At 36.9% G+C, this 26,440-nt stretch overlaps 1 protein-coding gene across 3 annotated transcripts; it reads right to left on the reverse strand.

Moving 5' to 3' along the window:
* Window positions 1-25,254, reverse strand: PPP1R42 (protein phosphatase 1 regulatory subunit 42). Of its 3 annotated transcripts, none has more exons than XM_063324015.1 (9): window positions 25,177-25,254; window positions 23,525-23,727; window positions 20,409-20,575; window positions 19,829-19,967; window positions 17,594-17,710; window positions 11,595-11,712; window positions 10,171-10,299; window positions 8,710-8,860; window positions 1-1,235 (listed from the first exon to the last, which is right to left on the reverse strand). In XM_063324015.1, the coding sequence occupies exons 2-8, from the start codon at window positions 23,651-23,653 to the stop codon at window positions 8,727-8,729; spliced, it is 933 nt and encodes a 310-aa protein (XP_063180085.1). In that variant the 5' UTR covers window positions 23,654-23,727; window positions 25,177-25,254; the 3' UTR covers window positions 1-1,235; window positions 8,710-8,726. The 3 variants fall into 3 exon arrangements, 2 of the variants coding, with proteins under 2 accessions (XP_063180085.1, XP_063180084.1); XM_063324014.1 differs by lacking the exon at window positions 25,177-25,254 and adding an exon at window positions 24,642-24,740; XR_010069727.1 differs by lacking the exons at window positions 1-1,235; window positions 8,710-8,860; window positions 10,171-10,299; window positions 25,177-25,254 and adding an exon at window positions 24,642-24,740 and having other exon boundaries at window positions 11,596-11,712; window positions 17,519-17,710.
* Window positions 25,255-26,440: the final 1,186 nt, after the last annotated feature.

Raw genomic sequence — 26,440 nt, forward strand, 5'->3', positions numbered from 1 at the left:
CACCTGAATATCATCGATGACGAGCGCTAAAACAATAAGTATCAAGCCCAGTTAACACTAATTTTGGTAACGGACTAATAACTACAGCTACACATCAGAGCTTTATTTGTTGTTTTGTATTTTTTTATTCTGATGGCAATTCACTCACTAGCTTTAATAGAAGCAAGTGGCACCTCAAGACTATAGTAACACTCATTTACTACCTTAGTTTTGGAAATCTGTTTCTTTTCTAATGAAGATAAAGGTCTTGTTATTCAAGGGGGGAATGCCTGCAGGAGTTACATTTATTTGAATTGTCTTTAGCAAAGGGCAATAAAATATAAACGGTAACAAAATACACAAACCAGTGAAGGCAAAAAGACAGATCCCAATTTCCTTATTCAGGAAAAATTCCTTTCTTATCTCAGAGAGGGTCTCAAGCATAAGATGCCAAGCTGACGTTCATACAGAGAAACGCCATTAGGAAAGGTTTTATTCCAGGGGCAATTTACAATCTGGGCTTTCCTTTCCTTATCTGTACGTTTGGAATTTTCCTATATCAGAAGTCTTGAGCATTCATTTAATTACTCAAACAAGTGCAAAGCAGCCAAACTCAAGTCCCAGCTACTTAAAGCAGAATTTGAAGTAAGATCAATGTGTAGTGTCCCAATTAAAAAATTAATAAGCACAGATATCATTAATCTTCTTGTGCCTTCTTTCCTAACTATTCCACATCCAAAAATGCAAATAACAGAAATTATTTTTTAGCACTACAGATCTCAAAAATCATGTGCTAATAGCTCCTTTTTTCTTGAAGTAAGAGACTATAGGCGTGCCCCTGCTTAATTGCTAAGAGTATGACATATGGGAAGAAGCAGCAACTCGGGTACTCAGGTCACAAATTGTGGAAGACTCGGGTTAAAAACAACTCCTTCAGGAAGCTTAAGAAGTAGGCAACCAGCTTAGCTGGTGTTTTTACGTGCTTTTAATACAAAGCATTGCTTCTAAATAAATAGGCAGTCACCTTACTTTTCTGAATGCTCTTCAAGGGCAGCGTTAAATTCAACATACTCCATTCTGCCTGGTTTTGAGATTACAAAGACGCGGACAACATATCCAAAGAGATGCCAATATCTTTCTTGGTAAGATTTGAGAAAAAAAAAAATAATCCCGTAATGGCCAAATCTTCACATCCTGTAACTTCTGGCCTTTAGAATTCAAGTTACTTCTGCCATTACTTCAGCTTCCTCCTCAACCTCCAGCAGAGAGATCAGAGAAGACAGATGAGATCTTCATGTCAGAACCACACCAAAGCCCCTACCGCGTCTCGCTTCATTAACGCTTCCCAGGACCACACAACATCTCTCAAAATTTATAATCTGTGTCACCAAAAGCTGCAGATGAAAAAAAAAAAAGTCTCTACCTGTTGCGAGAATGTCAACTGATGCAATGAAAGCCCTTTTTTTTCCCCCCCCGATGCCAAACCTGAGGGCAGACTAATCTGAAGTGACATAATCTGACAATCTGGGGTATTATACACACCCTCATTATAAAATTGACCGGCTTTTTCCACACACAACAATTTTGGCCACATAATTTTGTAGCAAATACTGATAATTTTCAAACAAAATCTTAGGAATAATCCAAGCAATTTCTCATATAAATGAAATCAGATAAGACTCAGTCTTTTATTCCAAAACATTTTACTACAAACTGCGTAACTGATTATACCCAACTTTACTGGCCATGTAATGAGTGATTACTATGACAGTCCAATATATTAACTCTCCAAGAATGGAAGATCTTACTGCTCCAAATCTCTTTTTGAGTTAAAGTATTAGTCTGTTACTCGGATCATTTCACAGCTGGCTCTGATTTATCTTGGTTTGGATGCAGCAATTAATTCTGCTCAGAATTAAGAGAACAGAAAGATGTAGTCAGTCATTTCTGTAGCCTCTGGTTACAGTGTTATTTGATTGAAGAGTTAAGTTCAAATACATATTTTTTAGCAGTGAACTCCTAGAATCCTTCAAGTCCACGTGACTTAAAATAAAACCTCGTTTGCTGGGTTTTTTCCTAGCAAAGTAAAATGTAATGTTTACAGTCATAATATATATCAATTATCATTTAGTGACTGTAAATAAGCAGGTTCACAGATGAACTGGTTCCCCTCAGAGCTCTGTCGGCCAGGACAGCTACTTTGCACAATACACCGGTATCAAAAATCATAAGAAAAACAAGGAAAAGGCTTTCAGGTCCCTTATTTTTATCAGTTACACCCTGACTGGCAGTCACATCCTTTCCCATATTAACAGATCACGTGTCTGAATCCTCATCCTGAAAAATCAGTGGGCACATCTTGAACACTGCCTCCATTTTTTGGCTATTTTTTTTTTTACCTTTCTGCCCCAAACTCAGAATTTTTGGATTGTGTCACTTTTATAGCTGTATCACGGCCAGTTCTATGCACTGCTTTATACCTGCATATATACAGAAATAATATGGCATTAAATTAACTTACACCTTGCACTGTTTTTAATGTGACATTTTAGAAAAATGGGACTTTTTCATCTGTTCCTGATCTGAAGTTCCAACGTGAACTCTAGATGAGTAACTCAAACACTGTGCATGCACGCAGTGATTACAAAGCTTGTGTATCTATACATATATTGTCATTATGGTCAGAGCAGCACCAAGGGGAGGTGTTCAGGCACTGATGCCTTATTTTTTTTCCCCTTTGGTACTTCTAACACACCAAAAAGCTACAATAGCACTGCGCGTTGCTCTGAAAATATCAGAATCTTTAATGGCAAGGCCCGATCTCACACCTCCTAGGTCCTAGGAACAGGTTTTGGTGGGAAGAAATACTACCAACAGTAGATGACGCTTGATTTAGGAACCACTAAGAGAAATCTGACATATCCAAGTCTCTGCAATGGGATGGGATGCATCCCAGGGTGCTGGAAGTGAATGTGAAGAGGCATAGCTGTTACTAAGGGATTAGTGGTTGTGATGCTGTCCTCCAAAATGTCGCGTGTCATCTTGCTGGATGAGGGCACAATGAGCGAGTTTTCACCTCAGGTTTGTTAAAGCAGCTGCTTTCAACTTTTCAGAGACGGGAGTGTGCCTACGGAACGTGTGATAGGATACAGGGAGGGAAATATCGAAACAGTGTTTATATCAGTGCAGTAAATTAGTTTATTGGAACTGACTTCAACTGAATAACTTCCAGGGTTATACTGAAGTTATTACAGAATGTATTTATATATCCCTATTCAAGTAGCAGTCTTTATTTTAACCTCAAGTTACTTTTTAAATCTCCCATGCAGGTTATCTGTTTTAAAAAACTGAAAACAGAGCATTATTTCTTTACTTTGTTAATTTGATTCATACTTTGTGTATACAAAAGTGATTTTTCTAGTTTTAGTAAATTAGTTTATTTAGTAAATTTAGTAAATTAGTTACACAAAAAAATTTGCAACGCTAACGCAGCAGACCAAAAATGTTACGAAATTTTGAGTTTTTATCTCAACAGTAGTCTATAAAAATACCTACAACAAAGATCTAAGGATAGGAAAGGATCCTAAGGATAGGGAAAACTAAACACTGCATACTGTATGTCTGTTTCATCTATCTAATAACTATTATAATGAACACGTAATACCTGAAAAATAGATATGCAAAGATTTGAGTTAGCTTTTTCTTTATTTTACCATCCTAAAGTACTGCTTCATCCCTGATGCAATTTTGATGGAGCCATTTACAAGATGCAACTCACTCTAAAGTCACTGAATAGCTCTCTCCGTATATGTGTTCTGTTTAAAACGTTATTGACCTATGGTTGGACTTGATGATCTTAAGGGTCTTTTCCGACCTAAACGATTCTAAATATTCATATATTTTATGTAGAAGGTTTCAACGTTCTTGAAAGTGTATTACAGCCTGTAAGCCCAGATGTGCGCTGGTAATTTTTTGACCTACTACTGGCTGACAGGTTGCATTTGCCATTTGGTCTTCTAAGGCCTGGGAAGAAGCACGTCTCTCCTGGAAGAGGCAGCAGCCTAATGCAAGCAAAGGTGCTCCTGCCAGCTTGCCCACCCGCGGGAGTATACCTCTCGACAAGAAGGTGGCTATATGGTATCTGGCCATCCAGACATGTAGGAGTACCTGTGGTCTAGCTGGCAACCTGCCCATCAGGAGACGCGCGCGCTCTCTCAGCGATCTGAGAAAGCATTTATTGTTCTGAAGGGCACAGGGGGGTCTATCAGTGCGTGTGCTCTGTTACTGTATTTCAGATCCTTTCTCTTTCCCAGTTTTGGGCACAGCCAGCAGCACAGAGTGCTGGGGGGGGGAGGCACGGACATAGGAAAGAAAGGATAATTTCCAAATCAGTAGTCTCCAGATAAATAGCAGAATTCATGGCCAAGAAGGGATGGCTTTTATCACGGTCTTTGAGATGTTGACTGATGTTGCAGTGTTAAGTACTACAGATTTGTCATATATTAAAACGGTTTTGTTTTTTTTTTTAATTATCACTACTGAAATTTAAGTGTAGAGAGAAGATAATGCTGTTTGTACATAATCTTGCATGTTTGTAATGAGAGTTGTATTTTTCCTTCTAAACAGATTATGAATTATCACGGGCAGAATCATTCAGTACCACATTCAGCTGAATTAATTCAGCAAGACTGGTAACATGGATACAGAAAATACCACAAAGATTCACAATACTGTAACGTTAATTATGGTTCTGCAAATGAACTCACACTCACCTTTGCAGGTAGTGAATATCCTCCAGAAAAAAGGGAACCAACCACTAAATTGGTGAATTGCCCACCAAAACCTTGCATGGGCCACAGTAACAAGAAACTGTTTACACCTGATCGCCATTTGAATAGCTCTGCTTTGGCAGCACTATTTAATTTCAGAACTTCACTTCATCTCTCCATCCTTCACTTCATCTAGCATTACAGTCACTCCTCTCATATCCCGTATCATGGCTGAGTAATTCAACAGCAAGCAAATTCCTTCCATTTCTCTTCCACAGCCTTCATCACTAATTGCTGATTGATACTTTCTAGACCTCACTGAGGAGATGTTTGCATTTTTCCTTCAACACCGCCACCAAGGAAAGGCAGTGAGACGGGCTGTAACTGCTGGAAAAGGCACTCCAGCTCTGTTCAAAACGTGCTCTCAGCTCTGCCCGGGTGCTCCAGCCAGTATCTCCAAATATTTAATGCACCTAATTCTGAATACAGTTGGGAGTGCTTGTAGGTTATTCAGTGGCTAAAACCAGCTATGGGGTGCACGGCTAAAACTGCACTGGTTTGTATCTTTATATTTCTCCTTTTTCTGAAGCCAAGGCTGAAAATATTTTTTATTTTTGAATTTTCAGGAGTTTGCTGAAATTGATATTCAGGAAGATAACAAGACATGGGTTACCTGGAGGTAACACATTCCCCCAGCGCCCTCTCAAATGAGAGAACTATATTTGGTAATACGAAATAAACATATGATTGTAAAAGTTATGTTTTGGGTATACAATCATTATAATCTCAGTATCGGCCCTCCCCCCAAAACTGTCATGTAATAGGCCTCGATAATTCGATTTATTATAATGCCAGTTAGATTCATATAAACAAAAGCAGAACGTGTACATTCTTGCCTGTTGTCAAATATGCATTACGCTATATAGATTTCCGACCACACAAATCACCTCAACCCAAGGCATTTATAAATATTTAATAAAATAAATACAATGTTGATAAGAGCACCTGCTGAAGAGCTAGGAGTGAGAACTAACATTGCTCACTGCAAGTTCCTTCCACGTGAACTAGACCTTGCGCTACACAGGATGTGCACGGTGGCGAGGAGAGTGGCTTGTGGTTAGTTGGCACAATGCAGCGTAATTATTATACGCTCACTATATCATTGAAAGATATTACTATATTGCCAATTACATAGCATACGCTGGAGAGACAAAAGGTGACTTTCCCACCAAATTCTGAATTGCAAACCTACTACGATATTTAATTCCATGAGTAAGGAAATGTGGGCAGAAACTGCTGGTTATAGTTTAAGTTTACAACATCAAAATTTCAACAACTTCTCCGCTCTGGGAAAATTAATAATCACGTATCCCATTGGAAGGTATTAGGTATCTTTAAAATAGTGAAGTGTTTTGTTTTCTTTTAATTACTTCCTGTCAATATCCCTAATTCTCTCTAAATATTCAAAACTAACTTAAAATCCAATATAAAATCGCTATTGTTTTTATATCATCAAAAAAGGAAGATTAATGACATATTTCAGTAATCTAGCAATAACTGGCTTTTTTCATTGTTCAAGCTGTATGCAATCCTCAGTGGATCTTAGATGTAGGTTAAAAAGGTATTTAATGCCTGTTTTTCATTGGCAAGGTCAAACATCACCTAGCATGTATAAGGAAAGAGGAAACATCTGTTGGAATAATTTATTTGACTAACACAGAGGGTAGGATTAAAATTCGCTAATTTCTTTGGTCCAATAGTGGATTTCAATTAAACAATACAGGTATTTTTTCAGTTTGACAAGATTTCCTCGCTTTACATGTGGGCACATTTATGCATATCCCTAATTACTGGATCTGGCAAGGGAATACTGTGATTTGTCATTATTTCATATCTGCATATACTCTGAGAATTAATATTTCTGTATTTCGAGTTGTTGGTTTTTTTTAAAAAAAAAACATTTTAAAGAATTCACAAACCTCTAATTCCCAAGACTCTTTGGTTTCCATGGAATTCCACTAGTAACAAGATTAGAATATGTCTCAAGATCAGTGATTACACATGAAATTGTAATGTACAGCAACCTTCAGCGTTCACGACAAAAATCTCTCTTAAATGTTTTTTTAAAAGATTAAATGCATGTCATCTGACTGTAGTTTATTCCAACCTTCATGTGAACCAGAGTAAAATCTTCTAGACTAATAATAGAAAAAATCAAAATCACTCAAATTGTTTAATTTGTAAATGTAAATTAATACAAATATAGACATTTCATTCCAATCAAGTACAGAAGATGCAATCTTTGCCTTTCTAGGGTAAGAAGGGATTTCAACGGGGCTAGGATTGTACTCCAGCTTAATACTGGGAAAATTTTTGTCAAGCAAAGAAGGTCAGCAACAGGACAGCTTTTTAACATAGTAGAGTAGTATCAGAATGCTTTATTTCAAAGGAGATAGAGGAAGTTCTTACACTGAAGAAAATAACTTTCTGGGACGTGCTGTACACGCGTGTTCCATCCTTTATTAGAACTAAGGGGAATCGTAAATGAAAAGTGTGGTTTTATGCAAGCCTGGCCCAAAAGACAGAATGCTAATAAAGATGTCATGCAGGCTGACAGAACACTGAGCGTGTGGATACACTCATTTTACAACGGAATTAAAAGAAAAAAAATGCATGTTTGTACGGCATGAGTATTAGGCTGTATCCCTCTAAATTTCACTGGAAAATAATCATGTCGTAGTACAATTTTGGGATAACTAGTGCATTGTTCCTGCAGTTCGTGTTTTTAAACTTCTCCACTTCTGCAGCAGGAAAAAAAGAATGGGCACATATATGACAAGTTCAGTTTCTTTTTAGGCCAGAATATATCCATTGTCACATGAAGAATAAAGATGATCCTTTGGAAGACAGCATCTATATGATTTGTAATTCTTCTTCCCTTGTCGAGGAAGTTTTAATCAGAACTATTTTTAATCAGAACAAATAATCAGTAGGAACAAAACTGACGGAATGGGAAGTGGTAAGTTGTCAAGAATAAAATAGTAGTAAATGTTGCTCAGTTAAATTTTCAATCATACTAATAAATTCTGATTTGAATGTAAAACAAAACACTACATTTAGTAATTTAGTTACAAAAGAGTACCTGTGACAGTTGAATTTATTTATTCATTTTATCTACAGCATTGATGATTTTTTTGTTAGTCGGTACAGCTGATAAATAATAGACCAGTTAGGTTAAAAGTAGCATTAAAAACCTGGAAGTAGTGGTATTAGGTGCCAAATACTGAACTAAACTAAACTATTATTACAGGTAAATCTGGAAAAACTATAGGTCCCAACCTGCAAATCCCTATGAGCAGATTTTGTCTCCACAAACAGTTGCACTAGAGTTCACAAGGCTGCTTATGCAAGTAAGGAATACATATGCGAAACTCTGAATTGTTTAAATTCATCTAATGTCTAAATGTCTGTAAGCCACACACATCGCACTTTCTTTCTTGATTATCTCAATCTTGAGTTGATGCTACAGGAAAATGCCACAAATACACTGGAACATGTCTATTAGAAGTAAGCTGTAACGATGGAAAGTGATTGTTTCTCCTGCCTGTGCGCACGGGATCAGTCTTCACCAATGTTGTTGACAGTGACTGTACTTCCAAGAATTAACTTTGATACTATTTCACCTTTGTGGAAGATTACAATCAAATACATAAGACGGAAACTAGTAACACTGGAGTAAAGTTATTACTATTAGCTAGTCTACCGATTTATAACCAGAAACTGAAATCTATTATCCTGTCTTTCAAAGAAATAAAGACAACAAATATAACAGGGTTAAAAAAACCCTGAAACTGATTTCAGATGAAGTTCTACCTTCATGTACTCATTTTCCAACTGATTCAGTAAGAGCTGTATAAGCAATAACCAACAGAACTGAGAGGAAGATGTCTGAGGAACGTACCTGGATTTTCATCTGACTTATTTTTTATCCAAGATTCTTGGCAAAGGTTTTCTTTCAACTTTGTGCATCTCAGACAAAGCTAAAAAATTTGTTTCTTCTTTCACAGATGGACTGTAGTGAAAGGGAATAGAATAAGGTGCTTCAAAGTCAGCTGCGGAAAACAAAGAAAAAGGATTAATTCAATATCCCAAATCAAACCAGAACTATTTTAATATTCAGTATGATTGAACACAGGTTCCGATATGTCTTGTTCTAGAAATAATAGCCTTATAAATAATAAGCCTTATAGTAAAATGCCTCTAATTTAATAACTGAGAATGGAAAACTTTGTATGAAATTACGGAAAGTGCTGCAAACACTGATGAAGGTAAATACTTAAGCAGGTATTCCCATTCATTCATTTTGAAAGGGAGTAAATTCAAATACGTGGCACCTCCTTATATCAGTAGTTATTCAGAAGACAGAATATTGCCGTCAGAACCATTGCCATTCACATATGGCTTCCAAACACTGAGCAGACTGCAACTTTCTTGGGGCTGAGGCTGACAGGCTGAGTGCTTTTCACTTCACGTCTTCACAAATAACTGATCTTCATGAGATTTCATGAATTAATAATTTGAGATTGTATGGCTATAAAGAACACGGTCTCTCCCCTAAGTTACATAGCACAGTTTATCTTCTGAAAACAACCATGTAACTGCCACCAATTTTATTTTATAAATGTGGTCATTCAAACCATTTTGACTAATTTGCAGTTTCCAAATCCTGCAACACGGCAAGACATGCTGTTAAGTCATTCATGTTTTAGTTTGCAGTCAACTCTATAGCAACAACAATGCCTACCCACCATTTTTTTAAAATGTCAAAGTCTATTTCAGGTTTTGCTTGAGTTTCAAAACGAATTTGTTTTCCCTCTTCAGGAACCTGTTTCCTTTTCTTTTAGGTTTAAGGCTTTTTTTCCTCCAAGACTTTTTATTTATTTCCAAGTTTAGAACTTTTACTTCTGCAGGACATGCATTTTGTGAAGGCCTTTAAAAGGACTGGCATTTTACACACATAAAGTTATCAACAAATTATTGCTTATTATTAGTCATTATGAATAAGTATCAACAAATAGATTTCAAAAGTCTGATGAATTTAATGCATATTTATTCTAGAATGCCCAACACTTTTCACTTTTCTTTTTTTTTAAATATATGGAAAGTAATCATGAATATTTACAAGCATTCAAAATGCACTGGCTATTCCTTTCCATAATTCTGGGAGATTGGGATGGGAGGAAAAAAACACCACGTGAACTAGTTCTAAAATTCAATTTTATATTGGAAAAGTCCACTTTCTACTCTTGTGCTTTGGTCTTACCACCAGTACAAATCTCATTCCTAGTATATTTACTGTTAGCTGCTATTTTATTGTTTCTATATTTCAAATAATCATGAAGTAATTGGTTAGTTTGCTTACAAAAATGTAGATAGACTGTATGTTCATTTGTCATTCTTTCTTTGTTTTTTTTCCTGGCAGCTTTGGAGGCTTTCCAATTCACTAGGAACCGTCTTTCCATTTCTTTAATTTCTTTCCCATCAAGGGATTCTGTCAAAGAAAAAAGAACACTTTCTGTGATACCCAAAGTTAACGAAAAGGCTGTAGAAAGCTGTATGTAATGTTTACTGGTCTATATTTGCTCTCTTCAAATCTTTTTTTCTCCTTTTAGTCTTTTGGCAAAAATATATCCAATACACCTTGATATTCATATTTTAACTATCTGCAAAAGTGAGTTGATGCATCTTAATTACAAAAGAAAGCATCTACTATTTTTGCAACTTTCAAGGGATATACATATATATTCACATTCAGTTAACATGCACACCTTGTAGAAAGTTCTGAAGAAAAAGTGTGCTCTTATACAAGACAGATGCAGAAATTCAGGATGAGAGATGGCAGAGGAATCCTACTGATCGTGAGGACAGACAGACCGACCCTGTAAAATTAACTTTACTCTCTTTGATGCTATAAGGCTTATCCTCTACGTTGGCTTGGTTGCATCTGCATTTTTGAGTCAGACCAAATGAAATACCTCAACTGGCTACAAATTTAGGTTGCATTACAATTGTTGTTAAGACCCTGTTATTTTCATTATGCAAGTAGGATTTTTCTTTCTCTTAATGGCCAATATTTTTTACACTCAGAAAAAAAAGAAAAAAAATTTTGTAATTACAGCTTTTAAGATAATTGCCAACTTTATCCAAAAACGAAAAAAATGAGCAGATTTTTTTTTTTTGACTTGTTTCTACAAGATGAATACTTGCATACGGAAGACTGAGTTGCTTCCTATTTTGCTAAAATTATCTCAAAATAATAACATAAACTGCATGACAGTATAGTTAAGATTAACAAATAGATTCATAATGTAAGTGTAAATTGCTTTTATGTTTAAGGAGAAATGTTTTATAACAATTAAAACACGGTAAGGTATGACTGGTGCAGCTTTAACTGTACAACTAAAACACCTAAGCAACTACTACAGGCCGATAGGGGAGTAGACTAAACTTATCTTTGAAAATCAGTTTCACAGCATCTGGAATGCGAACACAGCAAAGTCTTACTGTCTTATAACAATCTCGCTAATCATCAGTTATTAAAACTAATGATTAATACCACTAATAGCAAAAGCTGAGCAACAGAGTTTGTGCAGTTAGTTGATTACATAAGCAATTTCAGCTACATTACCTGTACATAAATTAAAAATTCATCATTTGACATAAATATGGCAGTAATTGTGTTTACATACATAGTGAAATTGAGGAACGATTAACGTACCGGTTATTTTCTAAAACAGTAAGTGTTATGGGTAGGGTTTTGGGCTGGCTATTGGTTTTATTTTTTACCTAGAGTCCATGACTGTACTACAATCCTGTCCCTGTACTTTGGTTTATGGCAGATGGGGTTTCCTGCAAGATCCAGTCTCCGTAGCTTTGTCCATTTGTTTAATACAACCTCCAAATCCTGCAATTGATACAAGAAGAGAACATTGTGCTTATTTTTCCTCCTGCGGAGTAAAATTCAATAGCAATGTGATTTGTTCAGCCAGGCCCAAATCCTGCACACAGAAATAGCTTCAGTGAGACTATTCACGTATTAATATACACACTAAGAATGTGCATTTTTAAATAGAGTTGTGCATAGCATTCCCTGAATATATCATAATTGCACAGAGGAAATGGTGATGCAGTTGGAAAACTCTGCATTTTTAAGGATACAGTTATGCCAGCTATGGAAAATTACCACTACAATCCCACCCATAAGCACTTAAAGCTGAGGAGTTACCAGCCAAAAAATTCCCATGATACATAATGTATGTTAATGCATCCCCGTGGTCTTACAGAGCCCTTAGAGTACCAGTGACTGATTTTGAAAAAATTGTGGAAGAATAAATACTTTACAAAGAAAGAACAGGCTAAAAAAGCTAAAAATCATGCAAACCACATGCCTCTCTCTTTATATGTATGTAAAACTGTATTTTACTGGGAGAAACAGTAATATCCCCCCTACCTAACTGTGGGTGGTCAGTTCTAGTATTGGCCAAATAGTGAAATTTTTGAAATATACCTTTCTCCATCTGGGTTTCTGTCTGGTTACCAAAGGGCAGTATGACCTAAATAAAACTTCTTCTGTCTTTTAAATACAATAAATTCAAGTTAAAAGGATGCAAAGCTTAGCAGATTGGTCGTTTCTGCTCAGATGTCCTACTTTCTGAAATACTTTCAAAATTTCTCTTAACTGTCATTCTTGATAGGCTTCCTTTTATGTGTGAAAAGCTCAAGCAGGGATTCAAAACAATCTATGTGAATACAAAAGAAGAGAGAATTTATGTTCTACAGCTGTAATAATTTGGAAAAAATCTACTAATCATGATGTGACATTCTAAACTGTGAAGTCTAGAATTTTGTAGCTTGATGCCAATAAAGAAGAATCTAGCAGTGTAGGTATCTCTTAGCTCCTTCCAATTTAGAAAATCACCTGGATAATGCAAGCAAGGAGAATTCTGGCTTTGCAGGCTCTACTCCCTTGGTAGAAAATCCTCCTAGGAATATTCTATGGGTTATAGAATGCATGTTTCAAAAAATCACATGGAAGAGCAACTGGTAGCACAACCTCACACTTCCAAACAGTATCATTTTTCATCTATCAATGATGACAGTGATATTATCTATCATCTATTGTTATCCAGTGATGATAATGTCTTTTCAGAAACATAGAGAGCAGAAGTCAGGTTCTGTGAGGAGCAAGACTGATAAAACAATGCAAGAAACTGAGGACCAGTCCACATGAAGAAACGTTGACAAATCTCGTAATGTGACACAGCAAAGCTTTATCAGCATGTATCAGAATAGCACTACGATAACCCCCCAAATTTAGGCACTAGCACTTAATCAAAGACACAACAATTTTGGGAAAAAATATTTTAGGCTAGGCTTATTTAAAAAGAAATAGCATTTAGCGAGGGTATTCATTTATTCTTACCTGTACATTCAGGCATTGTCATTGAAATCTGTAATGTGTTCTAGATTTCGCTAGAAAGAATTTTTTCAAGTAATAGTTTTGCAACACAAATTGTCGATTACTGAAATAAAATGTATACAGTTTAACTTTGATGAATGTATTCAGAGAGTCCTGTAGATTTTTGTTAGCTGTTACTTACTTGATAAATGACCCAGAACATGCTTACTCCAGTGTATGTTTATCTAAGAGCACACTAATCCTGTGCTGAAATATGATTACCCTTTCGATACGCTCTAGTTGTTCATTGCCTTCCTGTCTCTAATAAAGTGCTTTCACTTCCCAGCCTTTCAATAAGCTGTACTAGAGGGACCAGACACTCTTCTGGGCAGTCTCCGTTTGATAAATGATCATGTCATGCTATCACTTTGAGGTCTGCTACAAAATACTGACGAGCAAATTATATTCCATTGGGGGGGAAGGGCAAGCGCCTTAGTAGGCAGCTGTAGTGGTGGCAATAACGTTCTTACCAATTAACGATGGCCATCTAAGAATTGGTATTTGACCAGTATGCTCCAGTTTTTATCGGAAACGTCTAGTCCAACTGCCCTAACTACATCTATAGACAGCAATTTGTCACCATTTTGACTACCTGTCATAATCTATTTGAGAAAATCTATAATTTTTCTCTTGTTCTTGACTCAATTCTGAAGTGAATGAATTCATCTTTTGTGATATCCTCTTGTCATAATCAATACTGGGCAGAGGTTGAATAAATTAAAGACTTAGGAAATACAGATTTTTATAGGTATTTCTAGCTATCTTTTCTCTACCTATCCAAATACTCACACAAGTCATAATCTTCCCAAAACAAATGTAATTAATAAATAAATGAGTCAGGCTTTTTGTAAACAGGAATAGTCATGTTTTTTTTTTTAATAGGAATATTGTTTTTAAAAAATTCCATTAGTATTCCAACCCAAATACACTGCAGCCTAGAAGTCCTTGTGAATCTGACTAAAGTAAACCCGAAGCTTGATAGGATAAATAAATGAAGTAGCAAATGATAGCAAACAAAGAAAAGCCAATTCTATTGAAATCAATTATATTCTTGATACCTGACCTCGGACATGCTTTTTACATGTGTTAGCTAGTCATAGTAAATTATTTTGCATGAATTGAGAAAAATTACTTAATTTTGTTCTGTCTACTGTTCAGGCTGCATTATATAAACTTCAGTCATGTGAAACAAGGTCATACGCCTTGATGTCTGTTAATTACACTAACAATGTCCTGAATTAGACAGAACTTTAAGTGCTTGAATTTACTAGCCCTGATTTTCAACTACACTGAAATCAACATGGCAGTGCTGAAAAGCGAGGGAGTATGTGTTTTTATAATAATGTGAAAACACTGAGATAAATGTTTAGATATAAAATAATTATACTAATTATACAAAAGTAAGCAAAGTCTACACGAGAAGACTGTATTTCGTGCATTTCTTACGCCTTTCACATTTCCCTCTTTTGCAAAGACTACGTATTATTCCTGCTGCCATTTTACCTCTGCTACACAGATCACTGCTGTTGACCGGCCCTGCTCAGACGTGGATGACTCCTCTACAGCTCTTCTTCCCACCAGGTGAAGCAGGGCTGGGTACAGAGCTCTCTGACACTTCTCCGGTGGTCATGCAGCACCACCAGAGTCTCTGACCAAAGCCAGACATTCCTGGGGATGTTCTTGATGGCAATGATGAGGATGCAGGAATGGGAAATCAGGGGACATATAGCTTTTGGCATGAAAAAGAGGTATACATCAGAGTTTTGAAAACAGAGGGGCAAGAGGGAGGAGAATGGAGGCAGCTTCTGTGGCAATGAAAGAGCCTTTGCTGCGTGTAACAAGTTCAGCCACCAGAAGCAATTAAATATATGTAGTACAATTATATACCTCCTAAAATCCTTTGAGCTGTCACAGCCATAGTATAATGTAAGCCATGGAATCATGAAATTCAGGGTGGCAAAAAACCTCATAACATACTCAAAACTTCTCTCAGCTATTTTTTTTAAACAGTTAGTGGATGTATAAGATTGTTCTCCTGCTAGATGTTCACTGTGAATTAAAGCCTCTTAAACAGAGCTAAAAATGACTTTTTTATATATACTTTGCATGGGCTACTGCTTTTTCAACAGTTTGTTGTTGATTTTTTTTTATTTAAATAAGAATTGGTATTAGTGATAAGTAGAACCTACTAAAAGGTAATCTCTAGAACACAGTAACTGTAGTTGGGAAGTGGGATATCCAGTTGCATTACACTATATGTTAAACACATTCAAGATGGTCATTAATTTTACAGGTCTGCAAAGACATCAATAGAAATACCCTATCCGCTCCATATTTTCAACACTTAGAGATTGCTTAGAAAACACACTTTCAAAATTTACTGGAGCTTGATCCAAATGTAACTGATAGCAGCAGCAGCAGCAGCAGCTAACTCAAATGCTCACCACATAATTTTTCAAAAACTGTGACCAAATAATATGGAAATCTAAATGTCTATTTGATTTGGGTAAATATTAACTCTGATCTTCCTGATGATGAAATATTGAAATTTAATAATGATTAAATATTATATACACAGTTACTGAGTAATGCAGTCTTTTTTGTCCTCTCCTTAATTCTGTTTCAGAAGATACTATTTTTTCCTCCGAGACACGGAAAGTGCTGTCTCTGAACTGGCATCCTCATTCTTAAAAATAATTGGTTTTTTCGTAAGACAATCTTCTTTTAATATCATCACAACTGAAGTATTTTGTATTTATAAGAAAGAAAAAAGTAAATTAAAAAAATTACTGTAACATGTTTTATTTAGAAAATTATTCCTTTTAAAAAGGAATGCTTTGGAAAGACTACCTATTTAAAAAAAACATTATTTTGATGTAACCAACACATTCGATATGGTTTTAATTACTGAGCAAAAGCCTACGTGAATTGTATTTTGATACGAATTCAAGCACAACTGCCAGCCAGAAACACAGCTTGAAATACGACGCATTAATAATCCTCTAGTAAAAAAGAAATGTATCATTCAACGTTTCTTAATATTAAAATGTAAAAAATTAAGAGTCCAAATAAAGTATATTGACCTAGATCTCGGATAGATTATGCACACAAAATATTGAAATCTCTTCATTAGTAAACAGAACTGCCAAATTTAATGTAAAAGATATTAGGTGTTTTAAGACATAATAAGAATGGTTATTTTAATAATTACTAACCAATGAAAGTTAACTTTTCTAAGGAAATAGAATGTATATGAAAACCAGTAATGAAAGAGTTTATTTTAATCAAGGCTTTGTCTTGGTGATTCGGGGTACCATTTAAGAAAATTAAATTCCGTATTTATTAATTAAAAAAATAAAAAATTCAAAAAAAGCAGAATACAAATGCCTATGGTTTATATTAAATGAAAACAGTGTTTATTAAGTCATTTATAAAGTTTGTTCGATGCCTCCACCCTGCAATGATGATGTCAGCATACTGTTCAACATAAATTTGATATTCAGTTACTAACTGGACACTAAAATTATTTGTTAACTGCTCTTTATGTCAAGAAATGGAAGACATCATAACTTATAAAAATAATGAGAAGTAACAAGGCCAATATTCTATTCCTTTTTGCGAAGATAAGCTAGAAATTGTAAGTCTAGAACATTCTGTTTGAACCACATTTGCTACTGCAAAAGGAAGAGCAAAAATACTTTTATTTCATTTATTTTGGCTGCTACTGTGGAAGTTAGAGCTCTTGTTTATGAAGATGTGCCTTTCCTTAGCAAAAATTTATGAAATAAATTCAGTGTATACTTTAATGACAAATACTTCTTATGATACTCCAGCCACAATAGTCAAAAAGTCATTTTGATATTGTAACAGCTGCAAAATCAGCTAAATGATCTGATATCCAAGAAGCGTCTTTTATTTACAATAAAATAGAGAATTAAAAACTATAATATGGTAAAATATTGCAAATTAATTAAAAAACAATGTCCGTGTCATCTTTGCAAATTAAAGCACTCATAGTTACTCAGGTGGCCAAAATATACATACTAAATCTACATTTTGGACATATTATATTATAGTTATAACTTCCATGCATTTACTACTCAGTTGATAGACGCATGCACAATTGCCACTTTACGTAGGATTAAAGGACATTTGGGCATCCTAGATAAACAGTTCTCCATTTTTAGTCTCAACAAGATTTCTGGATGAGAAAAGATAGCATGCTTGGAAAGTCAGAGGTTCAGTAACTCACCTATTTAGTGATAAAGATGAATATGACTAACTTCTTATCACCCATACTAAATAGAACAAGTCTCTATTTTAATACCTTCATATGTTGAAGTTGATTGTCAACTGCTCTAAGATAAGAAAGATTTTCCAAAACTGCCAGTTCTTCTAATTCATCAATGTTGTTATTGCTGATGTTCAACACAGACAAAGATTTCTGGAGGAAGAAAAGCAGAAAGAGAAAATTATTTTTTTTTCCATGCCATGCATGAGTCAAGTTGTAAATTCTTGTTAAAGGAAGAACAAGCATATGAAGCAGAAACGCGCAAATACAACTACCACATACCCCACATGTAGTTTTATGTTGGCTTTCCCTCTTGTCCTAAAATGCTGTTTATTTTGGTTTTGATGTCAAACAAAAGTAAGATTTTTTTTCTTGATTATTTCAGGAATTCTTAGGAAATGGAGAATTTTTGTTTTTCTCTAAAAATGTTCAAATGCTTTAGAGTTATGCAAGTGCTACTAACTCTACATTTTAAGTATGAAACAGACACAGAAAATGACTGCCTTTTCCAAGGTTACATCTGAACTGCATAGAGCTGAAATCCATATCTGATATCTATGTAGTCCCATTTAACAACTGGACTACGCTGTTTCTCTTTCAGGCTTGATCCTACAAATCTCTCGGTATACATACCGCTGGTCCTTGCCCCTTCTTTGGAACATTAGCGGGTCACATAATGCACTTTGCCTTTTGTAATGGGCAATAGTTAGAGAGATCTTTACATTCTAGATAAAAAATAAATCTGTTTCATGTGTTTATCTCAGGAAACACTTAAATGTTGTTTCATGTAAAAGGAACAAGACGTCTATATCTCTAGAAGATGAAAAAGCACACCTAATCCCGTAAATTTAGAATTATACCAAATACGGGATTTACCATTAGATAGAAAATGCCTATTTCAGCAGTGTATACAAGAAATGTAACCCCCTTCTAAAATCTGAACAAGATCTACATCGCAGGCAGAAATTACCAGTATCATCCTGATACACATAGTTCATAAACTTAATCTCCTCAGTCAAAAGATTCATGATATTGTCATCGTCAAAACATTTGCTTGTAGTGCACTGAGACCTATATAGCCCCATGTTTTTGGCTCTTTTATTGCTGACAACATTAAGAGGCAGAAATAGATAGAAGAAGGTGAAGTCAGAAGTGATGTCTTAAACAGGGACAAAACACTTAGTACTCAAAACATCAAAACAGAATGCTTATATGTGTAGCATCCACAAAGATGTTACATGGTCAAGAATGCAAAGTGTTTCTTAAAAAGCAAAACAAAAAAACCCCACAACACCAGAAGACCATGAATAAAAGCCACGAAGAATAAAACACTGGTGACTCTAGGCCAGGATGCTGAAAAACACTGAAATATATGAGTTATCCTGGGAAAATTATAGCTATATAACGAAGTATTACTGTATAACAAAGTAAAAGTGGTCTCTCAAGAATGGCTCATTTCTATTACAGGAAAATGGCAATACTTGGATTACTTAATCTCAAAACAGCAAGAATTAGAGCTAGGTCAAATGTTCATGATACACACATGACAAAAGAACTCACTAAAAAGTTAATCTTCACAAAAAAAGCTCATCAAATCCTGACAACACTTTGGGAGATACAGCAAGATGATTTTTTTTTTAGTATAGAACTATATGTATTAGTAAATGAAGTATATTTTAAAATCTCCAAAAAAAATTTGTTGTTTACTGAGAAATTAACCTGTTGAAAGAAAACTTCAAAAGCTGACTTTTCTGAAATCTTGACATAGAACAACATAGAAAAACTGCAGAACTAAAACTGAAAGCTTTTGATTGTGTTGCTCTTAATATCCAGAAAAAAAGCTGTTTGCACCTTTTGCCATTGCATTCCCTAGAGAAATACAGGAGGCAGTAAATAAACTAATGTAACAATCAAATCAGAGAAGTATCAACAAGCCAATGCACTACAAGCTAAGTTGACTAAAAGAACTGTAATAAATTCCTACCCTTTTTTTAATTTATTCACATTTTGTTGGTATAGGGCATTCACACATTTCTTTACTTCCTCTCTCTATTCTCATTTCCATTTCCATTTCCATCCTTCACCAAAAAATAAATGAAGTAGTAGAATCTGCTGGACTCCTTGTTTATATGAGAATTGAAATGGGAATCTCCCAAGAATGACACCAATTGGGAGAAAAGGAAAACACACAGTGATCATGTACTAATCACTTCCCTTGAAAATACTGATCTACTGATTAACGGCTCACTGAAATTCTCAAAATGTACTTACTGCCAGGGACCGAAGGGATCTTGGATCAAACAGAAGCTTTTCGCCAAGAGGGAGTTGTTGACTTTCAATATGTAGCTCCCTTATTTCTTCTAGTTTATTCAAACCCTCTACTACAGTGATGCAGTTGCCCCCCAAATACCTGCAGAGTAGTACACAAAATAGATTTAATATCCTTTGAAAGCAAAAGCTAACACAAGGCCTCAATATATAAAAAAAAATTTAAATATTTTAAGTATTATTGAATAATACTTGGAAATTATAATAGAAAAAGTAAATAACCTAGCATGCAAATAGAACATACAGCTAACAGATCCAAGGGATTTTTAGGGGTTTTATATATTGCTACTATTATTATTAAATGTCTGAAAAACGAAAATAATTTAAATGAAGATAAATACGTTAAGATGATATGCCATCACTTATATCATAGAACACTGTTAAAAAAATCATAAGGAATTACTTTTATTTGAAAAGCAACATTTAAGAGCTGAAAGGACATTACTAGCTACATAATTTTTTGATTTCTTAGTCTAATAATTATTCTTTTACTATTAAAATAAATACATGACTTTCAACTTACAGTTTTTCAAGGTTTTTCAGCGATGAGAGATTTTCTATACACGTAATACAATTGTTCTGAAGGTAAAGGTGTGTTATATTTGAAGCAAAGTCCAAGTTCTGGATTTGACTGATTTGGTTATCATATAAATACAGAACTCTAAGATTTTTACACAAAGAGACGTCACCCTGAAATAAAAAATAACAAATAAATGCTACATAGAGTTCACTCACTGCCTGCTTCTGGAAGCTGTTGATTGTTTTTGTATTTAAGTTGTGCTGCACAATTTATACATTTTCATCTTTAACAAACACTTTTAACAACTATTTTTCCCAGAAAAACTGATTGACAGTAATCATCTCCTGCATAGATTTAAGACTGAAATCTATCATTGCTGTTCTGCTATACAGAAGCTGAGGACTACAGCCATTATCAGCAGATACATCACATCCTGTGTGACTTAGAATCATAGAATCGTTTTGGTTGCAAGAGACCTTTAAGATCATCAAGTCCAACCGTTAACCTAACACTGCCAAGTTACCAGTAAACCACGTCCCTCAGCACCACATCCACATGTCTTTCAAATACCTCCAGGGATGGCGACTCAACCACTTCCCTGGGAGGCCTGTTCCAATGCTTGACAACCCTTTACGTGAAGAAATTTTTCCTAATATTCAATCTGAACCTCCCCTGGTGCAATTTAAGACCGTTTCCTCTTGTCCTATTGGCTATTACTTGGGAGATCAACTGCTACCTTGTTACAACCTCCTTTCAGGTAGCTGTAGAGAGCGATAAGGTCTCAGCCTTCTTTTTTCCAGGTTGAACAACCCCAGTTCCCTCAGCTGCTCCTCATAAGGCTTGTTCTCTAGACCCCTCACCAGCTTCATTGCTCTTCTTTGGATATGCTCCAGCATCTCAATGTCTTTCTTGTAGTGAGGGGCCCAAAACTGAACACAGTATTTGAGGTGGGTCCTCACCAGTGCCAAGTACAGGAGGACAATCACTTCCCTAGTCCTGCTGGCCACACTATTCCTGATACAGGGCAGGATGCTGTTGTCCTTCTTGGCCACCTGAGCACACTGCTGGCTCATATTCAGGTGGCTGTTGATCAACACCCCAGGTCCTTTTCTGCTAGGCAGCTTTCCATTCACTCTTCCCCAAGCCTGTGGTGTTGCATGGGGTTGTTGTGACCCAAGTGCAGGACCCAGCACTTGGCCTTGTTGAACCTCATACCACTGGCCTCAGCCCACCATCCAACCTGTCCAGATTCCTCTGTAGAGCCTTCCTACCCTCAAGCAGATCAACACTCCTGCACAACTTGGTGTCATCTGCAAACTTACTGAGGGTACACTCAATCCCCTCATCCTTTTAAATAACTAAAAGGTCACCTGTTCTTATCACGGTTTCTGTAAAACTTCTCTGTGGCATCTGATGAACAAGTCCTAACCAAATGGACCAATCAAAGTAGTAACTTGCTGTGCACATTCCTAGGAGTGGGACGAATAAACCCATTTGCTTGCAGGGATCTGTTCACATAGAACAAGCTATTTAATCTTCTTGACTGAAATCACACTTCTAAAGCAGAAATCCGCCATACACAACAATTCAATTGTTTAAGGCTCAGCAATTTCAAAATGTGCTCCGTATCTGGAGGGGATTTGAATTAACTCAGGACTTACTGAAAACTGTATAAATTTCCTATTATTAAACTCAAAGGAAGGAGGACTGGGTTAAGTTCACAGGTTTAGTCTTTGAAAACGAAAAGGTCATGAATTATTTTTTAAATGAGTAAGCCCCAGGGAGCAATTTTAAAAAAAAATGTAGATTTTAACCTGACTAATTTGAAAAAGCCACTACACCAGTCCAAATTTGTTAACCTCACTTGGCTTGTATCCTGTTCCTGAACTCCCCTTTCCTTTCTCAGACTTCCTCTGAAATCTAAGGAATAAATCACAGATAGATTGAAAAGATTGTGCTGCGAGTTAACAACTCTTTGTAAAATTCCCAATACTAGAAATATTTGGCATTAACAAGAATAAAATAAGTGTTGCACTTAATAATATGTCATGTCATTACTACTTCCTTTAAAAAAAATTTCTGATCTGCAAAATTATTCATTCCTTACACCACTTCTATTACACAGTTTGCATTTTTATAAAGGTAACCATCAATAAATACAAGTCTTTAAATAAAAAAACAAACTGTTGCTGAAAATATGAACTTTGGTTTTTAACCTCAGACCTAAAGTCTCCAAGAACACTATAGCAAGATTTCAACAGGGCTAGAGCACTGCTGTCAAAGCCCAGCATCTACTGATTCAATGGCAACAGACTGACTATATTCTATAGGAAAAGTGTCGGGTCGAAATGATTAATTTGAAATATTCCCTTTCTTATGTAGCTAAAGAGGTAAGCAAGTGGAGTTATCATTTCCATTCTGTTGACTTCCTGAATGCTCCCTTACAATGTAGAAACTGTACAAAATAATCAAAATAGCAAATTGTTTTGATTTGCCTTTTTTTTTAGAGCTGCAGATTTCTGTAATAGTTCTGCGAAATACTGCAAAAAATACTTCGCTGTAACACTTTGTTCATTTCTCTTTGTAATTGCTTACACGGATTTTCTATTTTAATTAATTAATGGCAAAAGTAGTTAGTGTCCTGATAATATCCTTCTTTCTGCTACGCAGATGATACATATTTCCACAGTTTCAGTCAAGTAAAATACTTCAACGAGATTTTTGACGCATAAAGAAAAAAGTGTCAGGTTGATAATAAGAAATGATGCAGACCGTTGGAGTTACAATCACCCGCCTTGATGTTTTATATGAAAAGTTACAGCTGAAAGATTATTTTCACATTTCAAATGTGCACACATTTAAAATCCATTTAAACACTTTTACATACAAGCAGTATTCCACACAATAGCAGCAGTGAATGCTGAAGCAGGTTTCTAAACAGATGTATTATTAAGGCTTAATTGCAAGTCAATATAAATGTTGAAACATAATATAGCCGTTATAAAATAGAAAGCTGGCTTTGCTTCTTTGTCTTCCCAACGATAAACAACTCTTCATAAGAGTAGCTACAAAATACTTGAGTGGCCAGGTTAAAAGGAATAAAGAAAAATAAATCTTACAATTGCATCTATATTTTTATCTGATAAATTTAGATGAGTTATTTTTCGCAGATACTGTCCAAATTCCTCTTCATTGCGATTCTTCCGACTGATGCTTTTAGCAACTAGGTCCACTGTTAGTCGAACCATAATTCTGTAATAGGCCAAACTGCTGCTTTTAATAGCGTGTTGCACGTGCTCTTGTAAGCAGTTTTATAAAATGCCTTAAAAACAAAAAGGAAAATGTTATACTACTTGTACCCAAGATCTTCAACAAAGCTTACATGTATACTTCAAATCTGATGTTTCCCCACAAATTCCCTTTTTGCTTACAGTGGCACATTTATGTATAGTCTTTCCTGCTTATAAAAATCTACTCCTTTCTTGCTGTTATTTTTTCAGACTTTTGAAGTATTAAATAACATTTAAAATACATTGCTATATGTGATTTGTTGTTTCAGTGTGCTTAAACAAATTGTACTGTAGTCTTCATTTTTTTCATATACAAGTATGAGCACAACTGGCCACAGTGGAAGCAATTCTCACACATAAGTAACTAATTACTGGCAGCTCATAACCTAATTATTAGTTAGACAATACATCACTATAGTAGGTTTTACAGGCCATGAGAAGTACTCTTTAGACATCTGCACAGCCCTTCTGTCATGCACACACCTGCGTGAGCATTCGTTGTGCGCAGTGAAAACCCCAGTTTTTCCCACTGAGGCATACTGCAAAGGCTTTCACAACAATACGAACTTTTTAAAAAAAAATTTGGACATTGTTCCAAATGAGCTTATAAATGGGGGAATGGAGGGGAGGGAGGAAGGCAAGACACGTATTTTGCACTGGATGTGTAAACGGTCTGGGGGTAAAAATACCCTAACAAATGTAACTTAACAACTGCTTTTTTAGCCAATACGTAATACAGTGTACATTATGTATTTTAGCCAATAGATAATAGTCCCACATCAGTGTGCCAAAACAACTGAGACAGCAAAAACCACTCCAATACTAAAACTCATGCAGCCACATAAACCACGGCACAGAGAATCCTCCTTGCCAGTGTTACATTTATGAGAAACTGAGGAAAGGTAAAGATTGAAACTGTGAAGGCAGCAGAAACTCCCTTACTTACTGAGCAAGGCTGAAGCTCAGGAGTTCCCCCTTGTCTCCCCATGTGGGTTTTTTGCTTTTTTAAAAAAAAAAAAAATGGGGGGAAGAAGGAAAGCTAAAAGCACATTGGTCTTTTTTTTACTGAGAAGTGTGTTTCTTTCTTGCTTTTTAAAATAAAAACACTTTTCTGAGCCCTTTCTTAGACCTTCTGCCAAGACAAGCATTAGCAGCAGAGGAAGGGCCGGGCTGCCACCGTGGGGGCTCTGTGTGATCTCTCTCGATCCCACAGCTCCGTCAGCCGTCTCATTTCACGCCGTCGCCACCGTCCCATGTCGTCGTCCGCCGTTTCCCGTCCCCCCTCCGCGGCCCCCCGCCCCGGCTGACCACGACAGAAGCCAGCCACCACCCAGCACAACCTCTCGGAAGGCCGCTCCGGTGTCCCTGCCCGTCAGCCGAGCGGGACAGGCAGGGGGGCCAGGAACGGCTCCCAAGAGCCGTCGCAGGAGGAACCCGCGCCGCGCCGCCCCACGGCCCGCCCGACGCCGCTCTCCCCTCACCTGCGGGGCGCGCCAGCCGGACGGCGGGCAGGAGAGGCGCGGGCGCGACCGCTGCCGCCGCCGCCGCCCCTGGTTGCCACGGCAACCACACGCCAACAGCCGAGGAGGCGGGAACGCTCCCCAGCGCAACGCTCCCTTTCCAGCCAATCAGCGTTGAGGAGACAGGCGGGGGGCGGGGTCTGCGCCTGCGCAATGGCGGGCGGGCGTCTGCGGCGGCTCCGGGCGGCGGGCTGGGGTGCCCTGTGGGGACGGGGCTGGTCGGGCCCGCTGGTGGCCGTGCCTCCCCTGCCCAGACGCCTTCTCTGCCCACGAGGGTGAGCTGGGGTGGGGAACTGGGCGTAGCCTGCGGTCATGGGCCTAGATATGCCTCTGAGGCGAAAAGCGTGTTGCTGTGCCACAGGTATGTCCTGCGGCCTGGGCTAGCTGCGGCCTGGGCTAGCTGCGGCCTGTCAGCCCACCTCGGGAGTCTGTAGAAGACAAAGTCGCAACAAGGGAATTTTCCGGTAGAAAACTGTGAAATCTGCTGATTCAATTGGACTTTAAACAACATCTCCCCTAGGAAGAGTTCATTGCCTTATTAATATCTTAATAATGCTACGTGTTCTTAAATTCTGTTTACATGCAGGTTTTCCATCTGGTGTTACCCCTTCTTGCTGCATGCCAGGCGTTTTTGTGAGCATGAATTACTGGCAAAATCAAAATTACATTGCTATTTCCCCCCATGCTTAAATTAGAAGGGTTAATATTTTAATAAATTGATACTGTGTTTAAATGGATAAATTAATGGATGTTTTATTTAACAGTAATATTCTATTAAAAAAGGCTAGCAAACGTTTAATAAATTTTTCTTACGATGAAAAATTATTCCAATTTGCGGTTGTTTGGGGTTTTCTTAGATCAATATTATATCAACCTTTTTGGTGCCTTTTAAAATGAATTAATTGAGGATGACACAGAAGTGGGAGGAGTGGCTGATACAGCAGAGGGTCATGCTGCGACCAAGAGAGACCTCAACAGGCTGGAAAAATGGGCTGACAGGAGCCTGAAGAAGTTCAACAAGGGGAAGTGCGAGGTCCTGCCCCTGGGGAGGAACAACCCCAGGCACCAGCGCAGGCTGAGGGCCACCAGGCTGGAAAGCATCTCTGCAGAAAAGGACCTGGGGGTCCTGGTGGACACCAAATTGAACATGAGCCAGGAAAGTGTCCTTGCTGCATAGGAAGCAAATGGTACCCTGGGCTGCATTGGAGGAGTATTGCTAGTTGAG

This window comes from Chroicocephalus ridibundus, chromosome 2 (assembly GCF_963924245.1).
Source record: "Chroicocephalus ridibundus chromosome 2, bChrRid1.1, whole genome shotgun sequence".
Taxonomy (NCBI): domain Eukaryota; kingdom Metazoa; phylum Chordata; class Aves; order Charadriiformes; family Laridae; genus Chroicocephalus; species Chroicocephalus ridibundus.

Excerpts from the sequence above, each read along its gene's own strand:
- PPP1R42 (XM_063324015.1), bottom strand. The coding sequence starts at position 23,653 with ATGGTTCGACTAACAGTGGACCTAGTTGCTAAAAGCATCAGTCGGAAG. Across the intron at positions 19,968-20,408 it reads CTGAAAAACCTTGAAAAACT|GTATTTGGGGGGCAACTGCA; the intron begins GTAAGTTGAAAG and ends ACTACTCTGCAG. Across the intron at positions 8,861-10,170 it reads TACAGTCTATCTACATTTTT|CTGACTTTGAAGCACCTTAT; the intron begins GTAAGCAAACTA and ends TGTTTTCCGCAG.